Source organism: Exserohilum turcica (assembly GCF_000359705.1).
Source record: "Exserohilum turcica Et28A unplaced genomic scaffold SETTUscaffold_1, whole genome shotgun sequence".
Lineage (NCBI taxonomy): Eukaryota > Fungi > Ascomycota > Dothideomycetes > Pleosporales > Pleosporaceae > Exserohilum > Exserohilum turcicum.
This window is the reverse complement of record NW_007359914.1, coordinates 2,436,455-2,459,339: the sequence shown is the minus strand read 5'-3', so window position 1 is coordinate 2,459,339 and position 22,885 is coordinate 2,436,455. Positions and strand designations below refer to the sequence as shown.

Genomic DNA, 22,885 nt, shown 5'->3' with positions numbered 1-22,885 from the left:
GGTCGGACCATTTTTGATTCTCGATCAGAAAGGACCAGTAACGTACACACTTGATCTACCACTAGACGCAAAGACACACCTAAGATTCTATATTAGCCTATTAGAGCCAGCAGACCCCAAAACGCTAATACAAAAAACATTTCACTACGAACCCGAAGAAGAAAACGAATTCGAAGTTGAAAAAATCCTCGCACACCGCGCGACAACCCAAGGAACCGAATACCTAGTTAAATGGTTAGGATACCCAGACAGCGAAAACACATGGGAACCAGAGGACAATCTATCTAATTGCCAACAACTACTCAAAAAATACAAAAAAGAACTTACTATCATGAGGAGAAAATCGGCGCATCGCTAGAATTCGAGGGCGACGCTAGGGCGTCTAAGGACCCCAAGGTACTCCACATAACCGGCGAAAACCCCACCAAGGCATCCGCCGCGGGACAGTCCAAGGACTCCTGCGCATCCACGTCATCACCACCAGCGCGCAAGGAATTCGCTAGACACATAGTCTTCTTCGCAGCACGCTCCTTAGCCTGCTTTAAAATCTTCTTGTTTCGCATTAAGCGCGAAATTACCTGAGCTAGCAGCTGCTTATCTTTATCCACCTTCTTTTGATACTCTTCACGAGTCTTGTCTAAAGACACCCACGACATGTTCACACATGGGTGACCCAGACGAGTGCACTCCGAGCACTTCAAACGCTTGCCGTCGACTTCGGGCATCGCGACGCACTGACGGTTGTTCGCAAAGCAATAATCGCAGGGGACGGGCGCAGGGAGACCGTTGCGACGAATCTCAAGAGCAAGACGAAGATGTTCTTTGGACCTGGGGGTGGACATGGTTAGCCACAGGCATACGGAAAAGCTTGAGGACAAGCTTAGGAAGGAGGGAGATGGTGTTACGAACCTGAGGGAGGAAGGCACAGCGGTTAAGTTAAAAGGAACGACGACAGCCAGTCAACCCCGCCCTTTGTAGAGTAAGGGAGGATCACGTGACCTCCTCGGACCTCTATGCGCGAGGAAGGGTCTTGGCAGACTCCTCGTACATAAGCCACAGAGGAAAGCCCCTCGTGCGCCAGCCACCGAGCGATACTCGGACTCCTCTGACCGAGGGCTACGAGCACCATAGGTATATAGCATAGGCAATGTAGCCCTTATGGCTCATTGTGTTCAACTTAAGTTACGAGTACAAGTACCTACAATACAATAGTTACTTGCAGACGAATACTGTTCATACCACCCTGTTGCTTCATCCGCGAAAACCAACCTCAAGAGTCTGACACCAGAAGTCTTATATTACTTCCACTCAGATCCTACTCTTAACAGCGGCTTGCTGGTGATTATAGGGACGGCTCTAGCGCGTACGGAGCTTAGCAGTCCGCCTAACAAAGTTGTTAACCTAATTCTTGCTAATAGGGTTGCCACCACGCTCTTCTAACAGTTTATTGGCTATTACTTGAACCTTAGCCTTTGTAGGGGCAAATCCACGCGCAGACTCTTTAAAAATACGTCTAATAATAGCCTCCTCTTCTAACTTATTTAGGCGCTTTGAATTCGGTTCACAGTCGCGTTAGGGGCGCTTTCTAGCCTGTTGATCAGATATTGTACTTTAAGGCACGTTATAGATAGAGGCAGCGCGTCTTTAGCTTTAAACACGTTGTAATTAGATATTAAAAAGAGCAAGTTAAAGATCTAATTTAGGATAAGTTAATTAATAGTTGTGTTGTTAAGACATAACGCGTTGTAGTATCAACGTCGACGCGCTGGTGGGGAGTGACCGACTCGCTTGGGTGACCGACTCGCTTATGAACCACGTTATATAACTATATATAGTTACATACATACATACATACATACATACATACATACATACATACATACATACATACATACATACATACATACATACATACATACATACATACATACATACATACATACATACATACATACATACATACATACATACATACATACATACATACATACATACATACATACAGCAAGCGCAATTAGAAGTTGAATACCTACAAAAAAAATCATCACTTTTACTTTTACATTTACTTTACTTTAGTTTGCTTACTTTCTTTTTCTTTTTCTCTTTTTTTCCCTCCTCTCTATTCATTCTGCACTAGATATTATATCATATCACAGCTCGATGTCGGCCTAACCTGGACATGATAATACTACATATGTATGTAGGACTCGTATTCTATGTTCTATGTCATGTTATGATATGCTATGCTATAGTATGATGTAGAAAGACTATAGGTATGCGATGACTATACGCATACGTGTATGTTCTTTTTTTTTATTTGCTGTCTTGAGACGTAGGAGCTACATATATATATACATATATATATATATAACTATATGTAGCGGTAGGTATTGTGGAACTTGGTATCGCGATTTAGAGATTTAGGAAGAAGCGTAAAAGCGTTAATTCTGAGTTAATGCTAGCGTATTGGTAGCATGCAAGGTTTCTTTCAAGTGTGCATGTGCATTACTTACTTTTACCCTTGTCGTTTCTTCACCGTCTTTACACCGTCGTGTTTACCTACTGTTTATCAGTCCCTCTCTTGTCTTGTAAAATGCAGCAATGCAACAAGTAAACACATCCACACACACACACACACATGTACACGCAGATACCAAATTGCAAGAGAAGAAGACTCGTTACATTCATGGCTTGGTCTCAAGCAGCAGCCTCAATCTAGCGTATGTACTAGCTATACATCGCAAAAGAAGATCCAAGTTTCCCTCTCCGTTAAGCCCACTTTTTTTTTTAACTCTGTTTTTGGAAAGAAAGAAAAAAGGTTTTGCTAACGTTGACAATAACCAAGTTTCCCGACACGCTTGCACACATACGCACACGCACATTCACACTCTCACACACTCTCTCTTCCTTTCTGGCGGGGAAAATCAAGGTCTTCCGAAAAAAAGGAGGGCGGAAAGCGGGGGAAAACCGAAACTTTGGGAAAGGAAAGGAAAAAGGTCAAACACAAAGGAAAATCTCGATTCGCTAAAACGCTTCAATGCCGTCGCTATGCAGCCCGTTTGGAAAGGAAGGGGGAAAGGAAAAATAAGAGAAAGAGAGGGAACCGGCATTCCTGCGACTCTGGGTGGTAAAAAAAAAGCGGTATCCTAGCACACGCACACACATCCACACACACTCATATCTCCGACCAGGCTGATGGGTGACGCAAAAAAAACACCACCCATTTCAAAGCAGATCCAAGAGATAGAGGCAAGTAGGAACGTCATTCTAGCCGTTAATATCGTTATAACGGATCGTTTCGTCAGAACAGATGCAAAAAAGGTTCGTAGGAATTCGGGTAGTAGTGGTATCGCTGAGCTTGGGCTCTTCAAGTCTTTTTTGGGGGGTGTAATTTCGAGTGTGGCTCGGTTTGTGAGTCCTGAGTAGTGGTTGTTGTTTGTGTCGTGTCTTCGGCTCGTGGTTTGGATGTATTACCATCCTCTAGACTCTGTAGCCCGCCTCCTGGAGACAGCCCGAGCACATCTCGTAAGCTCGGACATATCCGCGTCCACAAGGGCACGCCGATGCAGAAGGCTGCATCGTAGAAACCTTGCTGGGTCGTCGCCCCGCCGCAGCCGCTTGCGCAGCGTCGAGTCCGCAATCGGAGCTTCTGGGGCTGGTGCCACCACTGGTGGTGCTCGAGCTGTCGTAGTCGTTTGATGAAGTCGTATTCCGTCGACCGGCTCCGATTGGTGTCGGGAGACCTTGAGCTCCCTCGCCGGGCCGCTGTCCAGGATACATGCCATCGTTTACCGAAAAGTTACGGCAAATCATGTAAGCTCGGGTGGCGGCGGCATTCTTTGCCAGCTCTTCCGACTCGTATTCGACGTCTGTAGAGTATTCACGGTTGTTTACTCGCACCGTCGAGCCATAGCCGTAGCGGGTGCGGAATGTCTGGAAGAGTGGGTCGGGCCAGTGGCGCCTTTGGCAAAGGCCTATTGTCAATGGTCAGCCATCCGTCGTCCATGCCCAAAACAAAGCATGTCGTGCAGCGGCCTTGACAACAAGGTCGCTTTTCCAGAGCTTTATCATGTGGGGCTTTCCATAGTGGGTGGCTAGGCACAAGTACCATAGCACCCGTGCGACGCCAATTGGTGCTTTCGCATGATACACAATACCCGGCCATGTGGTACATGTATAAAAAAAAAGAGTCTGTCCAATACTAACCTGTCAGGTACATGACGTAGAACATATTGAATGGATGGTTTGCGGCGTCGACGTGGTAAAGAGCGATTGGAATGACTGGTGGAGTTTTTTTTTTGCTGGCGACTTGTCCGGGTTGGTGGCGACCGTGGTAAGCCGAGCAAAAGGGAGTCGTGGCAATGGTGGTACGGCAGCAGATGTGGTTCGGAGGTGTGGTTGACAGTTGCCAATAGAGGAATGACAGCTGTTCAACAAAGGGAGAAGAAGTCCATGTATGAGGGGCAAGGAAGAGGGAGCGGCTTGCAGTCAGTCAAACGGGGGGTGGGGTGGGAGCATATGTGCCTGACTGTGGGATCGAGTAATATAATGCGGCAGACGAGTGTAGCACGTACCCAAGCGCGTTTGACAACCGAGAGGCGAGAGGAGCAAGCGGAAATGAATAAGCTGCGGGTCCTGTTGCGGCTCTGTAGGAGAAGAGAGACCCATAGTATGTGCTGGCGAGAAGGGAGCCAACGATAGAGGTTCCAGAATTCTGGCTAGTAAACAGAGTCAAACCTCAAAAGGTACAGCCTCACCGGCGTGCTCTTGCCACCATGTTGCCCGCAGTAGCGCTGTAAAAAACGGCTGTCGATCGGGGCCACTTTCTGTAACGCGTTCGTCAAGGCTGGATGGACATGTCTGGATCGGCGTCATGCATGTCTAGACGCCTAAGAGAGATGCATAGACAACGGAGTGGCAGCGAGGCGCCCTAAGAGCGCTCGCTGCTCGCATCTATCGGACGCAATGGGGCCCACTAATGCAATATGCAGCACGAGGAGGGGACAAGGCAAAAATACGTCAGACTCTGCACCCTTTGACAAGTGTGCCGATACCAGGGAACCTTGGCGACAGCGTGCGCCGAATTTCCATGTAGGGCTTTGAGGAGCAGGGTCTGGAGGGGCGTGTGGTTGAAAAGACGGACCAGACCAGACATGCAGGTAAAAAAAAACCGGGCCTGGGTGCTAGTCGGTCAGGGTGTCAGGCGCAGGGATGGCGAGTGGAGGGGAGATGAACACGATTGTGTGAGGGCGCGAGGATGCAAAGCATAATGGCCAGAAGCGAGAAATGCATTGCAACAATGGGCATAGCTCGGGGCAACGCGGGATAGTGCCAGGCGGGCAAATGAGGGGAGCTGATTGATGCGTTCGAGGGATGTCGAGATACCTGGGGTTGGTGGTACCAGAAAGCATCAAGCGTCACTGCCAACGCATACATGCAGCAAGCACGGCCCCCAGGGTATGGCTGCTTGCAAATGCGCCCGGCGCTCAAACAGGCAAAGGGTCAACGGCTGTTAGCTGTGAACCGTGTCCATGCAGGCATAAATTGGCAGTGAGTTGCGGAGATTGTCTGCTGGGGAGGGGCGTGTGCTCGGGCTGGATGGAGCTGGAGCTGGAGCTGGAGCTAGAGCTGGAGCGCGGTTGCGAGACATGTGAGGTGGAGTATCGAGTCTGGAGTACATGGTAGAGGTTTTTCTGGCAGACCACGGCTGATGACGAGACAACAGTCGGTAGGGGCCATGCGTTCCTGCGCTGCCCGTGCCAGTCTATAGCAAGAGATTTTTTCTTCTTTCCCCACGGGCTTTGACAGATGGAAAGACCCTGGTGGCGTTGGTGGAGGTCGACAACGACAACGACGGTCTCTGTCACCATGGCTCCACCTTTGCCATGTTGAGTAGGCAAAGATAGCACGCCGCCGAGCGCGAGATAAAGAAAGAAATTTTTATTCCTTTTCTCTGGATTTGGCACAAAGGGATGATGCACTGGGCGGCTGCAGCGTGTACTCGACTTTTTTTAAGCTGCCGGGGAGTGGGTTCTCAGCAGCAGCAACAGCGGTAGGACAGAGGTCGAGTGGGCACAGAGCAGGGCCGACGGGGTTCACGGCAGGAAGCGGTGCAGGCTAGGTCCCAGGTCCCAGTAACGGCGGCTTTTTGCCTGGCGCCGATCGCAGATGGGAGTGGGCAGGCGGATGGAGGCCCGGAGGGTGGATGGATGGATGGCTGGGGCGGGGCGATGGCGCTTGTGAATGGCGGCAACGAAGCGAGGAAGCGCCAGCCACGGTCGGGGGCAGAACAAAGAATAGGCGTCTTGTTCACAGCGTCGAGGCAGCAGACACAGGTCGACGACAACGGCGTCCAAGGCGACCAAGCATGCCTCTTGCCTTCGCGCGCGGGAGATCTGTGGATGACGCGAGCGTGCACCCGCAGCAGGCACGGCAACCCGCCCCCTCCAAGCAGCAGCAGCAGCAGAACAGGCGGTGAAGAAGACATCGTTGTCCGGCATAACCATGCGCCCCTCTTTGTGCGCATTGATACAGAATGTCGAGACTGCAAGCAGTACGAGGAGGGCCCAGCCAAGCAGCGGGTCAAGGGCATCAATGTAGCCATGGGCGGCAGGCAGCGCTTTAGACAGGTCGTCGTCGTCGTGGAGTCGGCCTGACTGCTTTCAAGGGCGGCCCTCGACGACCCACATGTTCTCGCACGATTCCCAGCACGAGGAGCCGCGCCGCCCTGCTGTTCAGCCTCGCGCGGCACGCCATGGTGGTAGCAGTGGTGGTAGTGGTAGTGGTAATGGTAGTAGTAGTGGTGGTGGTGGTAATAGTAGTAGTGGCCGTGGCAGCAGCAGCAGCAGTGGCAGTAGAGCGGCCGTACTTAGTGGCGGTAGTGGGCTGTAAGGGAGGTAGACGAGCAATAGGCCGACGGGGTGCAAGCGCCGGGGGGTGTCTGTGTGTCTGTGTACTGTGGTGTGTATGGGTGAATGGAGGAGGGTGGGTGTAGGTAAGCTTGGTTAGTGCGGCGTCGAGGGCCAATGTAGAGGAGCCGGCACCGAAGGCTCGCTGCTGCCTGCCGCTGCTGCTGCTGCTGCTGGGTGGGGGACCACGCGCATCCCTCCAATCCCGTGACCGCCGCCTCCACGCTTGCTCCCGTCCTTACACCCACACCCACGCCCACACACGCCCGCATGCCGTAACCCTCTCCATGCTTGACGTACGACGCCCTTTTGGCCGTCACTGTGCATCCCGGCATCGGGTGGCGGTGTCTTCTCTCGCTCTCTGCTTCTCGCTCTCCCTCGCGCGCGCGCTCTCTCTCTCTTCCCCTCCATGGCGGGCAAGCAACACGGCCAACCCCGCAGCACAACCCCACTGTGAACCGGGATGGCAAGTCTGATACCCCCCCAATCATGCCCGAGGAGCATGGAGGGTCCCAGTTGCGTCCTATGTACGTACATACACACATGCCCAACCTCGCGCCCTCTACCACCCGCTGGGCTGGGAGTTCCGTGGCCACGGCTTCAGAAACGCAAAAGCAACCATGTCCAAGTCCCCAAGACTGCTTCCAAGACACGCTCCGATTTGAGCAGACGTGAAAAGCACATGTAGGGGAACCGACGTCGAGACTGCGTCTCCCATGGCTCTCCACCTGTGCCGAAGCCCTCAGCTCCGACACCAGTCATCTATATACCCTGCCGTGGTTGTCTGAAGCCATGTCGACACATCAAACGTACCGCACCACACTCCCAGCCTAGACCCGATCCCAAGAAGCACTTTGCATTCTACCCGCCAAATCACACACGCAGCCGCCAACATGCCCAAGATCGTCCGCCTCACCCTTCTCAAGGTCGCCGACAAGGACACCATCCAGCAGGCAATCAATCACTACAGCACCCTCACTCAGGACGCGAAAAAGGTACGTACACTGCACACTTGTTGACTCGCACGCCCCACGCCTTTCCCTTCGCGGACTCCATACATAGCCGCTATTCACGCCATTTGCATCGCCCGCCATGGCATATTCGGACCGTGTAGCTCCGCGCCAGCTGCACGTCAGGCCCAACTCGTCACCTCGGACAAGACCAGAAGCCTAGCCGCCCTCGGGCTATTTATTGCGCCTTTTTTGTTGTTAGTTGTGATTTTCAACGGGACAAGGCCGGCAAATCGTATCATTATCACGATCCCTCGTTCCTTAGTCACACCTAACCCATGATCCTAGCGGGTACGTGGCGCGCTGGAAGTACTGCCGCGGCTAGGAGAAATGGGGTGGGGTGATGATGGGAAGCTGCATAATGCAGCCAGCTTCTGGTCATCGTGATTGCACAAGCCTCGACCTCGCAACTGAAGAAAGCTAATTATAATCCCCGTCGCCGCTTCTTGTGCATGCCTGCACTTGCCGAGGTCGTTTTTTGTTTCGTTCCCGACTCATGCACGCTAACGTCATGTCTGTAGGACGGCAACAACTACATTCAACTTGCCCAAGCAAACGCAACCTACGAGGACGACCGCAGCCAGGGCTACAACCTCCTGATTCGCTGCATCTTCAACTCGGTCGACGACATGAACTACTTTGATCAGCAAGACGAGTCTCACGCCAAGATCAAGGAGATGCTCATGCCAAAGATGGACGGCAAGCCCTTGATCATTTACTCCGATATGCAGGGGGGTCCTTGAATATAAGCCGCTGGGATATTTGTAAGACAGGCATGTACGTCATCTATCGACTTTGTTGTAGCCTGTCTATCCATCAGCGAGCACGTGGCTTGGTAAGGCTATTGTGCTGCTTGCGATGCCTTCACCACGCTTAGCAAAATTTATGTCGGGACTAGCGTCTGTGACAGCTAGAAAAATCTCAATAAGAGTGGATTCTCATTGACTGTATCACAAGTCTCCATTCACCGTCGTGAAAAGAGTGACTTGCCTATTGGAATGGAATGGTGTATTCACATGTTGGGCGATAATGACACTGACAAACAATAGCAATAGCAATCTCATTGAGACAAACTCACAGCTTTGACCCTCACAGTACCATTGTCTCAACACACCCCATTTTCATTGTCTAAGATGGTGTCTTTGACTCTTTCTTCGTTTCATTCACTTCTCAGAACTCACCTACAACCCGCCCGTCTTCTCTTCAACATATCCCCAGCGCCTTCAACACACCTATCCACTGGCGACCCAGAGATCGAGCGACACCATGAGTTCATCACCCGCTTCACTCACAACTAACACCATCGAATGCCGCCTCGCAAATATCCTCAGCAATGGCCCAGTCACTCTCTCTTCCATCGCAGACCTCATGTACCCGCTTAGCATCGGAAACGAAGATGCCATTGCGACTGCATTCGAGCGTATAGCCGTTCCCATGTCTAATGCAGGAGAAGAAGAACAAGTATATACACTACATGCCGGTTACGCCCATCTCGCTTCCCTACACTGCAGTGTCGATGCTGAGAGTACCGAGGAAGGAGGGGAAAAAGAAGGGGAGGAAGGAGAGGAAGATGCGATTGCAGTAGAAGAAGCCGTGCATACATCACCCACAGCACGTTCCCCTGTATCTTCTTCATCTCTATCTCCACCTCCTGATACCCTCGCTTCCCCACATGATATAGCGATGCCGATTCAGACTCCAGTACCAGCACCATATTCAGTTTCACGTATTCCGTCAACATCACCGCTATCGTCTCTACCTTCACACTTATCCTCACCACTATCAGTAAAGAAAAACAATGCAAGGAAAAAGCCACCTCAACCACTCTCGCTCTCACCTCGCCCGTCAACATCCCCGCTGTCGTCTCCACCGTCAAACCTCTCAGCTCTCGCGCCAACGCCTCTAGAAATCCACATTCCACATGCAGCGACAACAACAACAGCAACAACAGCGTCTTTACTATCCTCCTCTTCCCTCTCATCACCACCATCGTCTCTCCATTCTCCCACTCCCACTCCCTCTCCAACTCTAGCCCCCTCCCCACCACCACCACCACAACGCCGCGCCAACAAGCCGGGAAAAACCACAGCATCAGCCTCAGGACCGGGAGGACCAGCAAGAAACGCAAAGACCAAGGCAGCAAGTAAGAAATCGCAATCGCACCAAGTCCAATGCAGTGGCGTCACCAAGAAGAAAACGAGATGTGGGTTCAAGAAGACTATGATAGCGGGCGCGGCCTGGGATTGTGGACGGCATGATTGAGGCGCTGTGGAATATGTGTATGGATAGAGGAATGTTATTGAGATAGGTAGGCGGGAAGAAGGGAAGACAGCCAGGTAGATGGCTAGTCTGTTGATGGGTCAGTCTGCTAGTTAAACAGGCAGGCAGGCAGTTAGTTAGTTAGTAAAAAGGATTGATGTAAAAAAAAGCTAACAAGGAATAATGTAATACCCATGTTGAATTCTGTATCTCAGCTTTTGTTTTCACTGGGGCTTTTTGGCCGATTCTGCATACAGCAGGTATGGCAGCTACTTTGTTTGTAAGTATGTGATTCGACTGGAAATGTTAGGTATATGTGATAGCCAGGGATATATGTAGGTATCGCTTTATATGCATACATATTTTAGCAGCGAAAGGATCTCGCAGCACGAAAAACCAGATAGTGAAATGGTTTTCGACCATTAATTAGTGGATTGGTAAGATGGAGAGTAGGTAGCTAGCCACGATGGCTATTCGGGTGGGAGTTGGTTGATTATCTATCTCTACCTGGGAAAGGATGCCGATGCATGCTCAGCTTGTGATTAGGTATGTAAGCCTTGGTACACTACAATACAGAGAGTTTCGGGACGAGAGAGAAGGAAGACGTTGAGCTGTGCGTTGAGGTATTGCAATGTACTGCCTAGACTGGAGGGGTAAGTAGGTAGGGGTAGGGGATGTTGGACGTAGGGAAAGCGTGGATAGGATTAGGTAGAGAAGTGCATGTATATGCAGTATTGAAGTAGTAGATTAGTATTCGATAAGATACCCTATGCTAATGCTATATAGAGTTCTTGATTAGTGATTAGCTGATTAGTTCAAAGGCTCGCTAACTCTTTGCAAACACTATTCGTATGAAATCTGCGTAACCCTATAAATCTTCTCGTATCTTTAAGACAGATGGAACAAGGTGTATCTAAACAACAGTACAGGAAGGAATTTAGCCAGCTCATTTCACCTATCAAGCTCAACGAATAGTAGAAACAGAATAGCTACTTGTAGTACACAAAGTATAGGATGCAGTACTTCACCACTATCCTCTATTACACCCTACGCCCCACTTGCGCCGCACACCGCACTAAATCAGCACGTAGAATCCCGTATAAATACTTTAGTGAATGCTTAATTCCTAACAAATTAGAGAAATCTTACACCCGAGCGTAGCATGACACAGCGTAGGGATTTGGACCAAGAGAGGGTGAGTATTAGAAAAAAAAGTTTCCCACTACCATACCTTTACAGCACCACATTTTCACATCAGCAGATCACATAGGGAAACAGAATGCGTAGCACGGTCCTCAGAATACGAATAGTATGGTGATATTCATGGGACACATCCTTGGTGGAGCTTTTAGTGTGCTGATCGGTGTGAATAAACGTGTATGCTTTTGCAAACGGCAACATGCTTCACTGGAACTGACAATAGAAAGACCGTAGCTTTGCCAGGTGCGACTAAAATATGTCAGACTATAATGTTGATGCAAGTATATAATAGAGTCGACAGTGAAGCCCTTTTCGCCATGACGATTCGTACCAGGCTTTCCCTACCTTTCTATCTACTGCAAACTGCCCTCTTTTCTTGCTAAATCCATCTCAAGTACATTTCTCTCTCTCTCTCTCTCTCTCTCTCTCTCTCACTCTCTGTTTTTGTGAGTTTCGGCTAGTAAGATGCTAAATGTAGTTCACAGCACACCTATCCATGTCGACATGGTAAACTTCCAGAACATAGTCATGACAACCCTTATTGCAACGTTTGCCCAACAGGCGGTTGCGCGCGTAGTTGACTGCGAGAATTGCAACAAGTACGGACTTTTTTGTACGAAACGCCACTAGCTAGCTGTAAACCTGGGAACTGGGAAAGCTATGAAATAAAAAGTAACTTTTAGTGTCACAGGCGATACTGCATCGAGACAAATCTAGGATACCATTGTGCAGGATATATGTAGCGAGACAGAAGAATGTCCGCTATATTAATGGTGTGGCATGGGCGGCCGCCTGGATATATCAAGGCCAGCCTAGGAATCCTACCTGTTACATCGCTATCACAACGCAGCTATGCTAGTGAGTATAAGTTGTATGTATGTATATACATCCTCCTATAACCCGCTACATCAGCGTCAGAAAATCCCGTTTAAATCAAACCACCACACAATATACCCCTACGTACTATATTAAAAGCCCCCACTCAGTAAGCAAATGCAGTTCACTAATCAGCACAATGAGCTGACATGTCTTTCTATTCCGACGTCATGTCGTAAGAATACGACTGGGGATTACCACAGCAAACATGGTTATTCGGTCCGTGCTTAGGCGGGAAAAGGTAACTGCCCTGCACCGCAAACCCATCTATTGAATAGTAGCACCAAGTTGTTAACCTGGATAGTTGGGTGTGGAAAACGGGATACGAGGCACGGCGTACGGATTGGGAAGGGAAGGGGGGGAAATACATGTGTTCACCCGCGATGAGTCACTATGAAGCTTTATTATAGTCATGGCGGGTACGGAGGTGCCTTTCAAAAGTATTGTCTGCCAAGAATAATCTAACCAAAGTGCGGCCGCCTTAGCCAAGGCTTATCTCTCCCCTCTATGTACTCATTACTACCTTGTAGCTTAATTATCTTTTAAATATATACAAAGATTCGCTTAATCTAAGCTTAGATCTTAAGTTGTAAGAGATCTCTCTAGCAGTTCTGCTAGACTCTAACTGCCTTAGCCCTTAACTGCAGAGCTCCTTTCTTTGTAGTCTCTCTTTTTATATAGAACTAGCATAGCTTAATGCAGTTATAGTCTAGCAAGTTTCCACACTAAAGTAGTCTCTTAACGTTGTATAGGCGATAGATCACACCCTAATAGTAGTAGGCGTGGCTAGGTGCCTTATCCTTTATTACAACAGTCTAAGGTCTATCTTAGAGGCACTCTTTAGCAAAAGGAATTAGCTTTAGGATTAGAACGCAGGCCTAATATCTCTACTAGTCTATACCACCTCTAGACTTACGCACTAGCTTACCTGTCTTCTCTATCTATCTCTATTAAGGCTTCCTACTACGCTTATTGCGTAGCCCTGTCCTTCTTATAGACTCTAACAGCTCCTATTCCTCTTGCTGTAGAGGCTTAAGCTTAGCGTTTAGCTGCTTAATCTAATAAGTAGCATCCTCTTTCTCTACCTTTGTCTCTAGCTAGTAGATATAGCATAGACTTTTTTTATTATACAAGAAGCAGCCCTAGAACATAAACTTAAAGTATCCCTTCTACCTTTTATAGATGCAGCTCTTAACTACCCTCTTGTCTACCTTTCTCTAGACTCTATAGCCCCTACGTTAGTGGTTAATCACTACTAACGTCTTGTCTGTCTAGATAACATTCTTCTAGTCCTCTAACGTCTAGTTCTTATGCTCTAATGCCTACTTAAGACAAGCACTCCTTATCTTCTATGTTAACCTAGGCTTCCTCGTTGGCTTAGTCTTCCTATATCCTGCTACTCTCAACACCCTCTAGATAGTAGAGGCAGAGATTTCAACTCCTTAGAGACTAAGCCTACTAGCAAGGTTAGCACAGCTCTTCTCTCGTCTATATCTATCGTGTTGTACTTATTGCAATATCTGCTCCTTTACCTCTACCTGCTTAGCAGGCCTACTAGGCTTTAGAGCATCCTAAACGTAGTGTAGAAGGATCTTAATAGAAAGGTTGTTTAGCTTAAAGCCTACAGCAATAGCTCTACTATAGATATAATCTATAGTATAAGGATAAACGCTAGTTAGCGTAGAGACTTATAAGGTATTCTTGCTAATAGGAGGTGATTTTAACGCAATTACTAAGGTACAGGTATATATATTAGTATAAGGAGCTATAGTTAAAGAATAACTATATAGTAGTAGGCAGACTAATTAGACAGCCCCTTAACTCTAAGGTGGGAGTTGCGCTAAGAAGAGTTGTGCTGAAGCGCTGAGATTAGCGTCAGACAATACTTTAGAAAGGCACCTCCGTACTCATCTCCTTTATATAGGCGCTAAGATAGCTAGTGGAGTTGGCACGGGGCGGGGGCGGGGGCGGCGACATCCACGTAAGACGGGGAACTCCACTTTGTAGAAGGATTCATAGTATATAAGACTCTCGTATTCTTGCCTATCTTTCTTATCATTATTACCGTCATCACCATCATCATCATTATCATCATTGCTACTACATACGATAATTCCTCAGCCTGCCCACCTACCCGATACGACAAACAGCCTTTTTACCCCGACCACCCATTTCAAGTGCGTTTTTTTTTCTTCTTTCTCTTTCAGTTAACACGCTAGACATGGCATATTAACCCAGAGATATAGATCCATCTCATAATGGCGAATTTCAAAGCTATGGCTCTCACACTCCTTGTAGCCCTCTTTACGCAGCAGGCGGTAGCGCTTACCTGCGACGAATGCCGCACGAATGGAGTGGTTGTAAGTTAGCCATAGTACCACTAGTAGTATGGAGTCCTAGGATGGACCAAGCTGACAAAGTACGGCAGTGCAGAGCAGGAACGTCCTGTTTCAAGAACGGAGACACATATTTTTGCCAGGGAGGCGGTGGAAAGGGCGATTGTTTTTAAGGCTGGTGTCGGGTATGAGGCTGGGTTTGTTTGGATATATATATATAGATTACATGAAGAGCTTTGTATGAGTCACACAATATGTAGCTAAGTAATCAATTCAAGTCAAAGCTGTAGGGTGCAAACTAATGCGTCAGGACAGCGTGAAAGAAGGACATCACGTGACGGCAAGACTAGCGCAAGGTTACTTAGCGAGGCCTTGTACGTAGCTAAAAATATTGATTAAAGGGGGCGCAAGATAGAGAGAGGGCAAGATCGACCAGCAATTGAGTAATCTAGTATCATGAGCAGTAGCAAATCGTTTCAAGACAGTGAAGTGATGATCGTGAATAAGAGTGAGGATATACGTCTGTGCTACGTCTACTACAGCAAAACATCCAAGAGTGGGGAGAAAAAAAAGACCCAGATTGATGATACATCTCCAACTCAATCAACATACATCAATGATATGCATTTCATTTATGCCCACCATGTGTAAACTCACAACCCCCTCTCTTGCTAATCATGCATGAAACATGGCTCTCTTCGCTACCAAAAAACCCCGACGCTGAACCAAAAGAACCCAAATAAGAATGTTTGTGAAATGAAAAAAAGCATCCCACCCGTTTTCCTTTGACGCTTTTTCTTTCATCTTTCGTAAACCATATGCTCAAAAGAAGATGGACGCCCATGCAGAGGAAAAAAGACCCATGCACTCTATATGCCCGGTGGTATGCAGAATATACAAGAAGGTACACAGTATTAAAAAGGGTAGAGGTCGGCCGTATCCGATCGGGTATCGTGTCTACATGATGATCGAAGGGGCTATCAAATGTTAGTGTATGCACAGATTGTGTGAGAAGGAATCACTTACTGTCGACATTCTGCTTAATCGACTTGTGCGGCAGGACGGAGCCACCGTTGACGTAGACCTCGTCGCCGATGGAGACATCATCACCAAGAACCGTCACGTTCTCGAGACGCGCCCATTTGCCGACAGTGCTGTTCCAGCCAACAATGGTCGACTTGACCCAGGCATGGTCCTTGACACGGCTGTTCTTAAGGAGGACACATCTTTGCAGACGCACACCGTCGCCAATGACAACATCAGGGCCGATGGTGACGTTGGGTCCAATGCGGCAGTTCTTGCCAATCTTGGCGGAGGGGTCAATCAAGACGTTGCCGCCGTAGACGTAGGGCTCCGATGCAGGCGTGAGCAGCTTCGAGTTCTTGCGCGCAAGCGACGAGAGGTAGAGGCAGGTACCCGACAAAAAGTCCTTTGGCTGTCCAACGTCCATCCAGAAGCCCTCGAGGTCGAATGAATGCAGCAGGCCATCCTTGACAATGGCGGGGAAAGTCTCCTGCTCAATCGACGTAGGGCGGAGCTCAATGCGCTTGAGCACGCTGGTGTTGAGAATGTAGATACCGGCGTTGATGCGGTTGCCAACAAACTCGACAGGCTTCTCGACGAAACGATCAATCTTGGAGGCATGGCCGGGCTTGTGCACCACGACACCGTACTTGGACGGCTCCTCGACCTTGGTGACAACAATGGTACCCTCGTCGCCGTGGCTCTTGTGGAACTCGGCGAGCTGCTTGAAGGGGTAGTCGCAGGTGACGTCGGCGTTGAGGACGAAGAAGGGCGAGTCGTCCTTGCCTAGGACGTTCTCGGCGAGCTTCAGGGGACCGGCGGTACCAAGGGGCTCTGTCTCGACGGAGAATGTGATGCTGACGTTGTACTGCTTCTCGTACTGCGCGCCTGGTTATTGCATGCCCCAGTCTCGCGAGAGGGATATTACTCACGGTCTTGAGCGCCTCGGCCATGATCTCCGGACGGTAGTTGACCGCAAGGACGACGTCGGTGACGCCCGCCTCGGCAAGAGCCTCAATCTGGTGCTGGATCATGGGCTTGTTGGCGAACTCGACGAGCGGCTTGGGGTAGGTGAGGGTCTGCAATTGGCGTTAGCACTGCCATTGCTTTTGGCATCGCGGGGTCGTCGGGCGCGACGGGCAGAGGGGGAGGCATACGAGAGGCCTCAGACGGGTTCCAAACCCTCCGACGAGAATGATGGCTGGAGGGGTGTTGTTAGCGGTGCATAGCCGGGCTGCGATTGAATGCGCCTACCTTTCATGTTGGCGGCGGTGGTGGTGGTGGTGGTGTTGGTAGGAAGAGGAGGAGGAGGTGGTGGTGGTCAGGGAGTTTGTGCTGGCGAGTCGGCGATGAGCAATTGGCGGCTTCAAGACACGGCGAGACACAAGGCTGGGCAGACGCAGGCGGGGGCAGAAGGAAGGAGCGGTGGAAGGTGCGCAGGGCAAAGGCAGAGAGAAGCTCGGGGAGTGATGAGGCCAGCTGGATGTTATATGGGGTGGTTCTGCGTCCACATTTAGCGGAGCTAAGCCTAACGTCGTCCCTGGCCTCTCGGAGCGTCTAGCTTCCCCTTTCTTCACGCAGCGCATGCCCTCGGCCGCTATGCTCGTGCTCTCGTCAATTCTCCCCTACCGGCGTCTGCCCCTGCACCAATGGCTGGGCCAGATGCGCCGTCCCTGATCACTCAGCCTGGTCCGCTTCTAATTCCAGCACAGCGTCGCATCGTATCCACGACTGGCACTGGCACTGGCACTGGCACTGGCGCCACATGACGAGACGAGACGAGACGACGCCGTTGGGCGCCCACCCACGCCTCCCCCTTGCCCAGCCGTCGTGCTCTGCACTGTCCGCCTCATGTCACGCCGTCGGCCGTTGTGCTGCGAGATTGGCGGCGCGGTTGGGCGACAGAATCTTCTGATCACACTCCATCCCCACGCCGGCGGGAGGGAGGGATCTGCGCCCCTGGTGGAAGCGGGATGTGGCTGACTGTGGCTCAACCGCCAGCCTATCCGCCGCCGCCGCCGCCGCCACCATCACCACTAATAGGTGTACTACCACTACCACCACCAGCCGTCCTACCAGGCTCTTTGCCACTGTCGCCGCCCACGACACATGACCACAGTACATACGAGGTACCGCTGCGTTTCCCAAAACCCTGAGCATACCCACGGCCCCCGCTCGTCAGCCCCCCTCCCCTTCCGCCCTCCTCGCAATGCACCTTGGAAATGGAGACCGAGCCCGGCTTTATGCGACGCGCGTTCGGGGGTCCCGTGGCGAGACAAACACCCCATGCTGCTGAACGCATCACGACAGCAATAGAGAGCTGCAGATATAGACTGTTCCGACCCGACAGTCCTTCCATGACGCTTCTACACGGCTTCCGCTTGGGCCGTCGCGAACCGTGGCCGTGGATGTCTCCGCACCCACGAAATGAGCCTGCCAAGCAGCGGCCCCTGGCGTATTATTAGATGAAGGGTCCAGTCCATGCAATTACAGTACACGCGGCACACCAAGCATTCTTCCTTCAAACACACCAGCCCACATGGAAACAACAGTCTATACATGATGGTTACTATTATACAAGAGCTCCGCCTGCAGCACATGGCTCAACTGCGTCTTCGAAAGCTCATGGACCGCAGCGCTTCGCTGACACTGCTACCGCGTTTGAACATGCCGGGTCTTTTTCGAGGCCCCCCGCTACTAGGGCTCTGATCGCCCTGGCGAGGCGACAAGCCGGGCGACCCAGGCGTAGTAGGGGTAGTAGACTCGCCAAATCCATAGTGCTTGGCAAAGATCCAATTCCCACGCTCATACCTCCACAGATCCAACCCTACCGCCTGGCCTTCCTGGTTGCGCTCAGACAGCTCCTGTCGAATGGTACAAAACGCCCCGTCAACCTTTTCCTCGTCGTCTACCTTGTTCATGACGGTCCAATGCGGCCGGAACCCGCCAGCATCTTGCTCGCTTAGGAACGACGCCCACTGCGACTGCAAATCCGCATGTACGTCCTTGATGGCCTTGTACCCTTCGTCGACATTGATGCCTACGCCCTTGCGCATGCGGAACGGCCTGCCAGACGAGACGGCAAACGGCTGCACGCTGCGCGCCGCTTGCGCGAGCCCCTGCTCCAGCGTGCCCATGTGCGACTCGGGCAGCGCATGGAACAGCGTGAGATGGGCACCCGTGCGGTTCAAGTGTCGAGGAAAATAGCGACTCCGCATCTCGTCCATGGGCTTGGCCAGTGCATCGCTCACCCTCAGCGTAACGACATAGACGTGCTCCTCTTCGCGGCCCGAGTTGGGCTTGTGCTCGGCCCGCGCATAGTAGTAGTAGTCCTGTCCTGACGGCCGGCTCTCCTCGACAATGTACGGCTGGTAACTCGTTTGCTCTTGCTGCTGCTGTTGCTGTGAAGCCTTCAGACTAGTCTTGCTCTCCTTCCTGCTGGCCCACCCGCGGAAACTCGTCCTAGCACGCACACCTGCCCCAGGCCGCTGTGCCTTTGCCTTTTGCGGCCCGTCACTGCGTATCTGCGGTGCTGTTGCTGCTCTTGCTGCTGCTTCAAACGACGCTCGCATATCGGGATCCGAACATGCCCGCGCTTGGATCTGCGGCTGTCGTAGTCCCCCGCTGGGTGTCGTGATGGCCGCCGCGTACGTAACTGCCATTGTGCCGAATGCGTAAGGACAATGTGATGACGAATGCGTGACTGTTGCCAGTACTATTGGATGCAGAAGAAGTGATGGACCCCCGGCTGTGTCAAGACCGCTACACGCATGCACTGTAGACAGACAGTAGTAGTGAAGAAGAAGAAGAAATGGAAGAAAAGAAAAAAGGGAGAAGCACTACCAAAACGAAACAAGGCTGTGAGGCGATATTTGCGTTGCCTGATTTGCTTGGTTTCGACCGCCCCGCCCCGTCGTTTTGGCTTCTTCCACGCCCCCCCCTTACAACAAATGGGGTCGGGGGGTTTGCCCTTTCTTCAGCGCGACGGAACCTCGGAACACCCATACGTCACTGAACGGGCGCTAGCGCTGCACCCGCGTATTGTGGAGAATCAGCCCCCGGGGGGCTGCCACTGCTCAGCTCTGGTGCTGGCGCCTCGGGTCAAGCTGGAGCATTGCCAATTGGACGGACTTTTGTGTGTGTGTGTGTGTGCAGACATGTCCGTGGCAGCGGTGGCGGGGAAAAACGGAAAACAGCTCATGTGCATTCTAGGTGTTTATGCGCGGGCTGCGGGGGAGCGCGATCAAATTCAAATAGTCGTTGTAGTGGTACGATACCCCGTTACCACCAGTCTTCAAGTGACGTATACGTTCGTTCAGTCTTGGAAAAAAAATGCACATGTATTACATGTTCCCAGAAGGTATTGCAAAACAAGGGTTGAATTACACATTCCTATCCTGAGATAACCGCGTGGTGAGCCTCCCTATTACACCTAGATCAGCGTCTGCTGGTGGCTTGCCATTTTCCAGCCTCCGGTGGCGCTATTCATGGGCCCTTCCAAAACCCACACGCTCGAGCAGATGGCCCGGAACGTCTCGTCTACCCTGGTAGCTTCTACGCGGTAGTATACGAGCGCACTGTCCTTGCCCAGTGGAACCACTTCGTCGTGACTGAGCGTATACGACTTCCAAGGTTTGAATTCGGAGCCTTGCAGCATCTCGCCAATGGTTGGCGAAGACACAGACGTAAAGATAAGGTTGCCGGGGAATATCATGACGGGGTTGCTCGAGAGCAGCGGGACAAGGTCAGCGCCAGAGCTGCAGAGAGCAGCCCATGCCTGGTGTTCGAGCGAGCAAATGGCGGCCGTCAGCGAAGGATTCGTGAGCGTCGGAGTTGCCATGGCTGTATCGACGAGTTTGGTTGCGCCGACAATAGAAGACTGGTATTGGTATCGCAGAGGTTGTCTTGCGGGGGCGGGTGGGAATAGTAATCACTTGGTGGCTGGACCTGTACACATCCAAGCTTGCCCCGCGGTGACAATTGTGACATCACACGTCCCTTGGGGCGCAAAACTGCATCTCGATGACTTACCGTGTGCGCACTGATTCCAGAGCCAAGAAAAGGGAGTCTAAGGACAGGAGCAGAGAGCCTGTAGACAATCGCGTAGCTGAACGGTTTTCCTGGCTGGGCCTGGCCATGTCCTATACGCGCCCCGGAATCGGTACCGCCCCAGAGGCTCGGGGTACAAGCTGCAAGATAACGACCCAACGGATTTGCAATGGCGCTACTCTTGACATGGCGGATATGTCGATCGACCAAGCTGGCCGTCTAGGTGTACACCTAGGACATGCTGACACAGCTGTGACGGCCATGACCACAGTGGCTGTAGGGTGCTGCATGGAAGCGGGTCCGTCCTGGCACGCGTATCATGCAAACGTACGAGCGCAGAGCGCAGATGGCGACATGCAGCCGTGTTTCGTGGTGATGCATCTTGGTGAATCAGATGCGGTTCCGGTGACAGAGCGTCTTGGGCACTTTGATGCGGGCTGGGTGAAGGCGTCAGCTTGCGCGAGCAGAGTGAGAGCACCGCAAGGGCGTTGTCGGCTCGCAAGACGTGTGTCTACGTCACATGTCCGGTCTGCGGTAGCTGGGGGGGGGGCAGGGGGAGTCCAGGCTCCAGGCGATAACGGTGGGCCCGGCGGGGAACGTGGACTTGCGCGGTGAAGCTCGTCGTCGCCACAACAAAGGCCCGCGGGGGGCGGCGTCGCCGCAGCAAAGAGGTGGCTGAAGGGCGTTGCAGTGATGCAGCAAAAGACAAGGCTGAATAATAGCAAACGGCAGAGTCTGCGAGACAGCCATGGTGGCGCGGCGACGAGGCGGTGGAAGCGGCCGGAATGTTCCCGGGCGCAGAGTCGCTGATTGGTGCACGGGCCCCAGCCGCATCATTACTCGCCCATGGGCCCGTCACTGCCTCAGCCTGTCGCCCTCCATATAAGCCACCTCTCCGCCAACCCGACCTTCTCCCTCTCTCCCTCCGCATTCCCACTCAACCTACAGCAACAAACAGAGCTGTTCACACACACACTTCCACTTCTACACAGAACACAGAACACAGCAACCGCAGCCATGCAGATCTTCGTCAAGACCCGTAAGTAGCAGCCCGTCGCCACCTGGGCCTTTGCCGCGCCTCAGTTACTGACGGCTCGCAGTCACCGGAAAGACCATCACCCTTGAGGTCGAGTCCTCCGACACCATCGACAACGTAAAGAGCAAGATCCAGGACAAGGAGGGCATCCCTCCGGACCAGCAGCGCCTTATCTTCGCCGGAAAGCAGCTGGAGGATGGTCGCACGCTGGCCGACTACAACATCCAGAAGGAATCCACCCTGCATCTTGTCCTGCGCCTCCGTGGAGGTATGCAGATCTTCGTCAAGACTCGTAAGTTGCCACCTGGCCGCCGCGCACCCGAAGCTGTTGCTGACATCGCCACTAGTCACCGGCAAGACCATCACGCTCGAAGTTGAGTCATCCGACACAATCGACAACGTCAAGTCAAAGATTCAGGACAAGGAGGGCATTCCCCCAGACCAGCAGCGCCTGATTTTCGCCGGCAAGCAACTCGAAGACGGCCGCACCCTAGCCGACTACAATATTCAGAAGGAGTCTACTCTGCATCTCGTCCTGCGTCTGCGTGGTGGTATGCAGATCTTTGTCAAGACCTTGACCGGCAAGACCATCACACTGGAGGTTGAGTCATCGGATACTATTGACAACGTCAAGTCCAAGATCCAAGACAAGGAAGGTATCCCACCAGACCAGCAGCGTCTCATCTTCGCCGGCAAGCAACTTGAAGACGGCCGTACTCTCGCCGACTACAACATCCAGAAGGAGTCGACGCTCCACTTGGTGCTCCGTCTCCGTGGTGGTATGCAAATTTTCGTCAAGACGCTCACGGGTAAGACTATTACCCTGGAGGTCGAATCGAGCGATACCATCGACAATGTCAAGTCGAAGATCCAAGACAAGGAGGGTATCCCTCCGGACCAGCAGCGTCTCATCTTTGCTGGTAAGCAGCTCGAAGACGGCCGCACCCTGGCCGACTACAACATCCAGAAGGAGTCCACCCTCCACTTGGTGCTCCGTCTGCGTGGCGGTCAGTAGATGCGACGATCTCTTACGACTTCATTCTGGGCATGGCGTTCATGACATGATCTGGCCTACGGGTTAGCGATGGAGCGGATTGGTTTTATTCATAGTTCACACGGCTGCTAAGGCCTCAACAATGCAAACAATCATGCCTACGGGCTGAGTCTGGTCAACTACCGTCCTTCGCG

General features: G+C 51.6%; 8 protein-coding genes across 8 annotated transcripts; 3 read left to right on the top strand and 5 right to left on the bottom strand.

Moving 5' to 3' along the window:
- Positions 1–327: 327 nt before the first annotated feature.
- On the bottom strand, positions 328–1,176 carry SETTUDRAFT_162452 (uncharacterized protein; the record flags this gene model as incomplete). Its single annotated transcript, XM_008022724.1, has 1 exon — positions 328–1,176. The coding sequence occupies exon 1, from the start codon at positions 840–842 to the stop codon at positions 330–332; it is 513 nt and encodes a 170-aa protein (XP_008020915.1). The 5' UTR covers positions 843–1,176.
- Positions 1,177–3,381: 2,205 nt separating this feature from the next.
- Positions 3,382–4,296, bottom strand: SETTUDRAFT_162451 (uncharacterized protein). The gene is made up of 2 exons (XM_008022723.1): positions 4,207–4,296; positions 3,382–3,974 (listed from the first exon to the last, which is right to left on the bottom strand). The coding sequence occupies exons 1-2, from the start codon at positions 4,229–4,231 to the stop codon at positions 3,481–3,483; spliced, it is 519 nt and encodes a 172-aa protein (XP_008020914.1). The 5' UTR covers positions 4,232–4,296; the 3' UTR covers positions 3,382–3,480.
- A 1,738-nt stretch (positions 4,297–6,034) lies between these two features.
- On the bottom strand, positions 6,035–6,487 carry SETTUDRAFT_30392 (uncharacterized protein; the record flags this gene model as incomplete). The annotated part of the gene is made up of 1 exon (XM_008022032.1): positions 6,035–6,487. The coding sequence occupies one exon, from the start codon at positions 6,485–6,487 to the stop codon at positions 6,035–6,037; it is 453 nt and encodes a 150-aa protein (XP_008020223.1).
- A 940-nt stretch (positions 6,488–7,427) lies between these two features.
- On the top strand, positions 7,428–8,964 carry SETTUDRAFT_162450 (uncharacterized protein). Its single transcript, XM_008022722.1, has 2 exons — positions 7,428–7,903; positions 8,440–8,964. The coding sequence occupies exons 1-2, from the start codon at positions 7,802–7,804 to the stop codon at positions 8,659–8,661; spliced, it is 324 nt and encodes a 107-aa protein (XP_008020913.1). The 5' UTR covers positions 7,428–7,801; the 3' UTR covers positions 8,662–8,964.
- A 220-nt stretch (positions 8,965–9,184) lies between these two features.
- SETTUDRAFT_30390 (uncharacterized protein) lies at positions 9,185–10,180 on the top strand (the record flags this gene model as incomplete). The annotated part of the gene is made up of 1 exon (XM_008022031.1): positions 9,185–10,180. The coding sequence occupies one exon, from the start codon at positions 9,185–9,187 to the stop codon at positions 10,178–10,180; it is 996 nt and encodes a 331-aa protein (XP_008020222.1).
- A 4,904-nt stretch (positions 10,181–15,084) lies between these two features.
- SETTUDRAFT_133795 (uncharacterized protein) lies at positions 15,085–19,535 on the bottom strand. The gene is made up of 5 exons (XM_008022721.1): positions 18,269–19,535; positions 16,770–16,813; positions 16,545–16,691; positions 15,616–16,492; positions 15,085–15,566 (listed from the first exon to the last, which is right to left on the bottom strand). Exons 1-5 carry the CDS (start codon positions 19,272–19,274, stop codon positions 15,547–15,549), a joined length of 2,094 nt encoding a protein of 697 aa, XP_008020912.1. The 5' UTR covers positions 19,275–19,535; the 3' UTR covers positions 15,085–15,546.
- Positions 19,536–20,044: 509 nt separating this feature from the next.
- SETTUDRAFT_85166 (uncharacterized protein) lies at positions 20,045–20,452 on the bottom strand (the record flags this gene model as incomplete). The annotated part of the gene is made up of 1 exon (XM_008022190.1): positions 20,045–20,452. The coding sequence occupies one exon, from the start codon at positions 20,450–20,452 to the stop codon at positions 20,045–20,047; it is 408 nt and encodes a 135-aa protein (XP_008020381.1).
- A 1,138-nt stretch (positions 20,453–21,590) lies between these two features.
- SETTUDRAFT_162442 (uncharacterized protein) lies at positions 21,591–22,866 on the top strand. Its single transcript, XM_008022720.1, has 3 exons — positions 21,591–21,700; positions 21,762–21,989; positions 22,045–22,866. Exons 1-3 carry the CDS (start codon positions 21,679–21,681, stop codon positions 22,710–22,712), a joined length of 918 nt encoding a protein of 305 aa, XP_008020911.1. The 5' UTR covers positions 21,591–21,678; the 3' UTR covers positions 22,713–22,866.
- Positions 22,867–22,885: the final 19 nt, after the last annotated feature.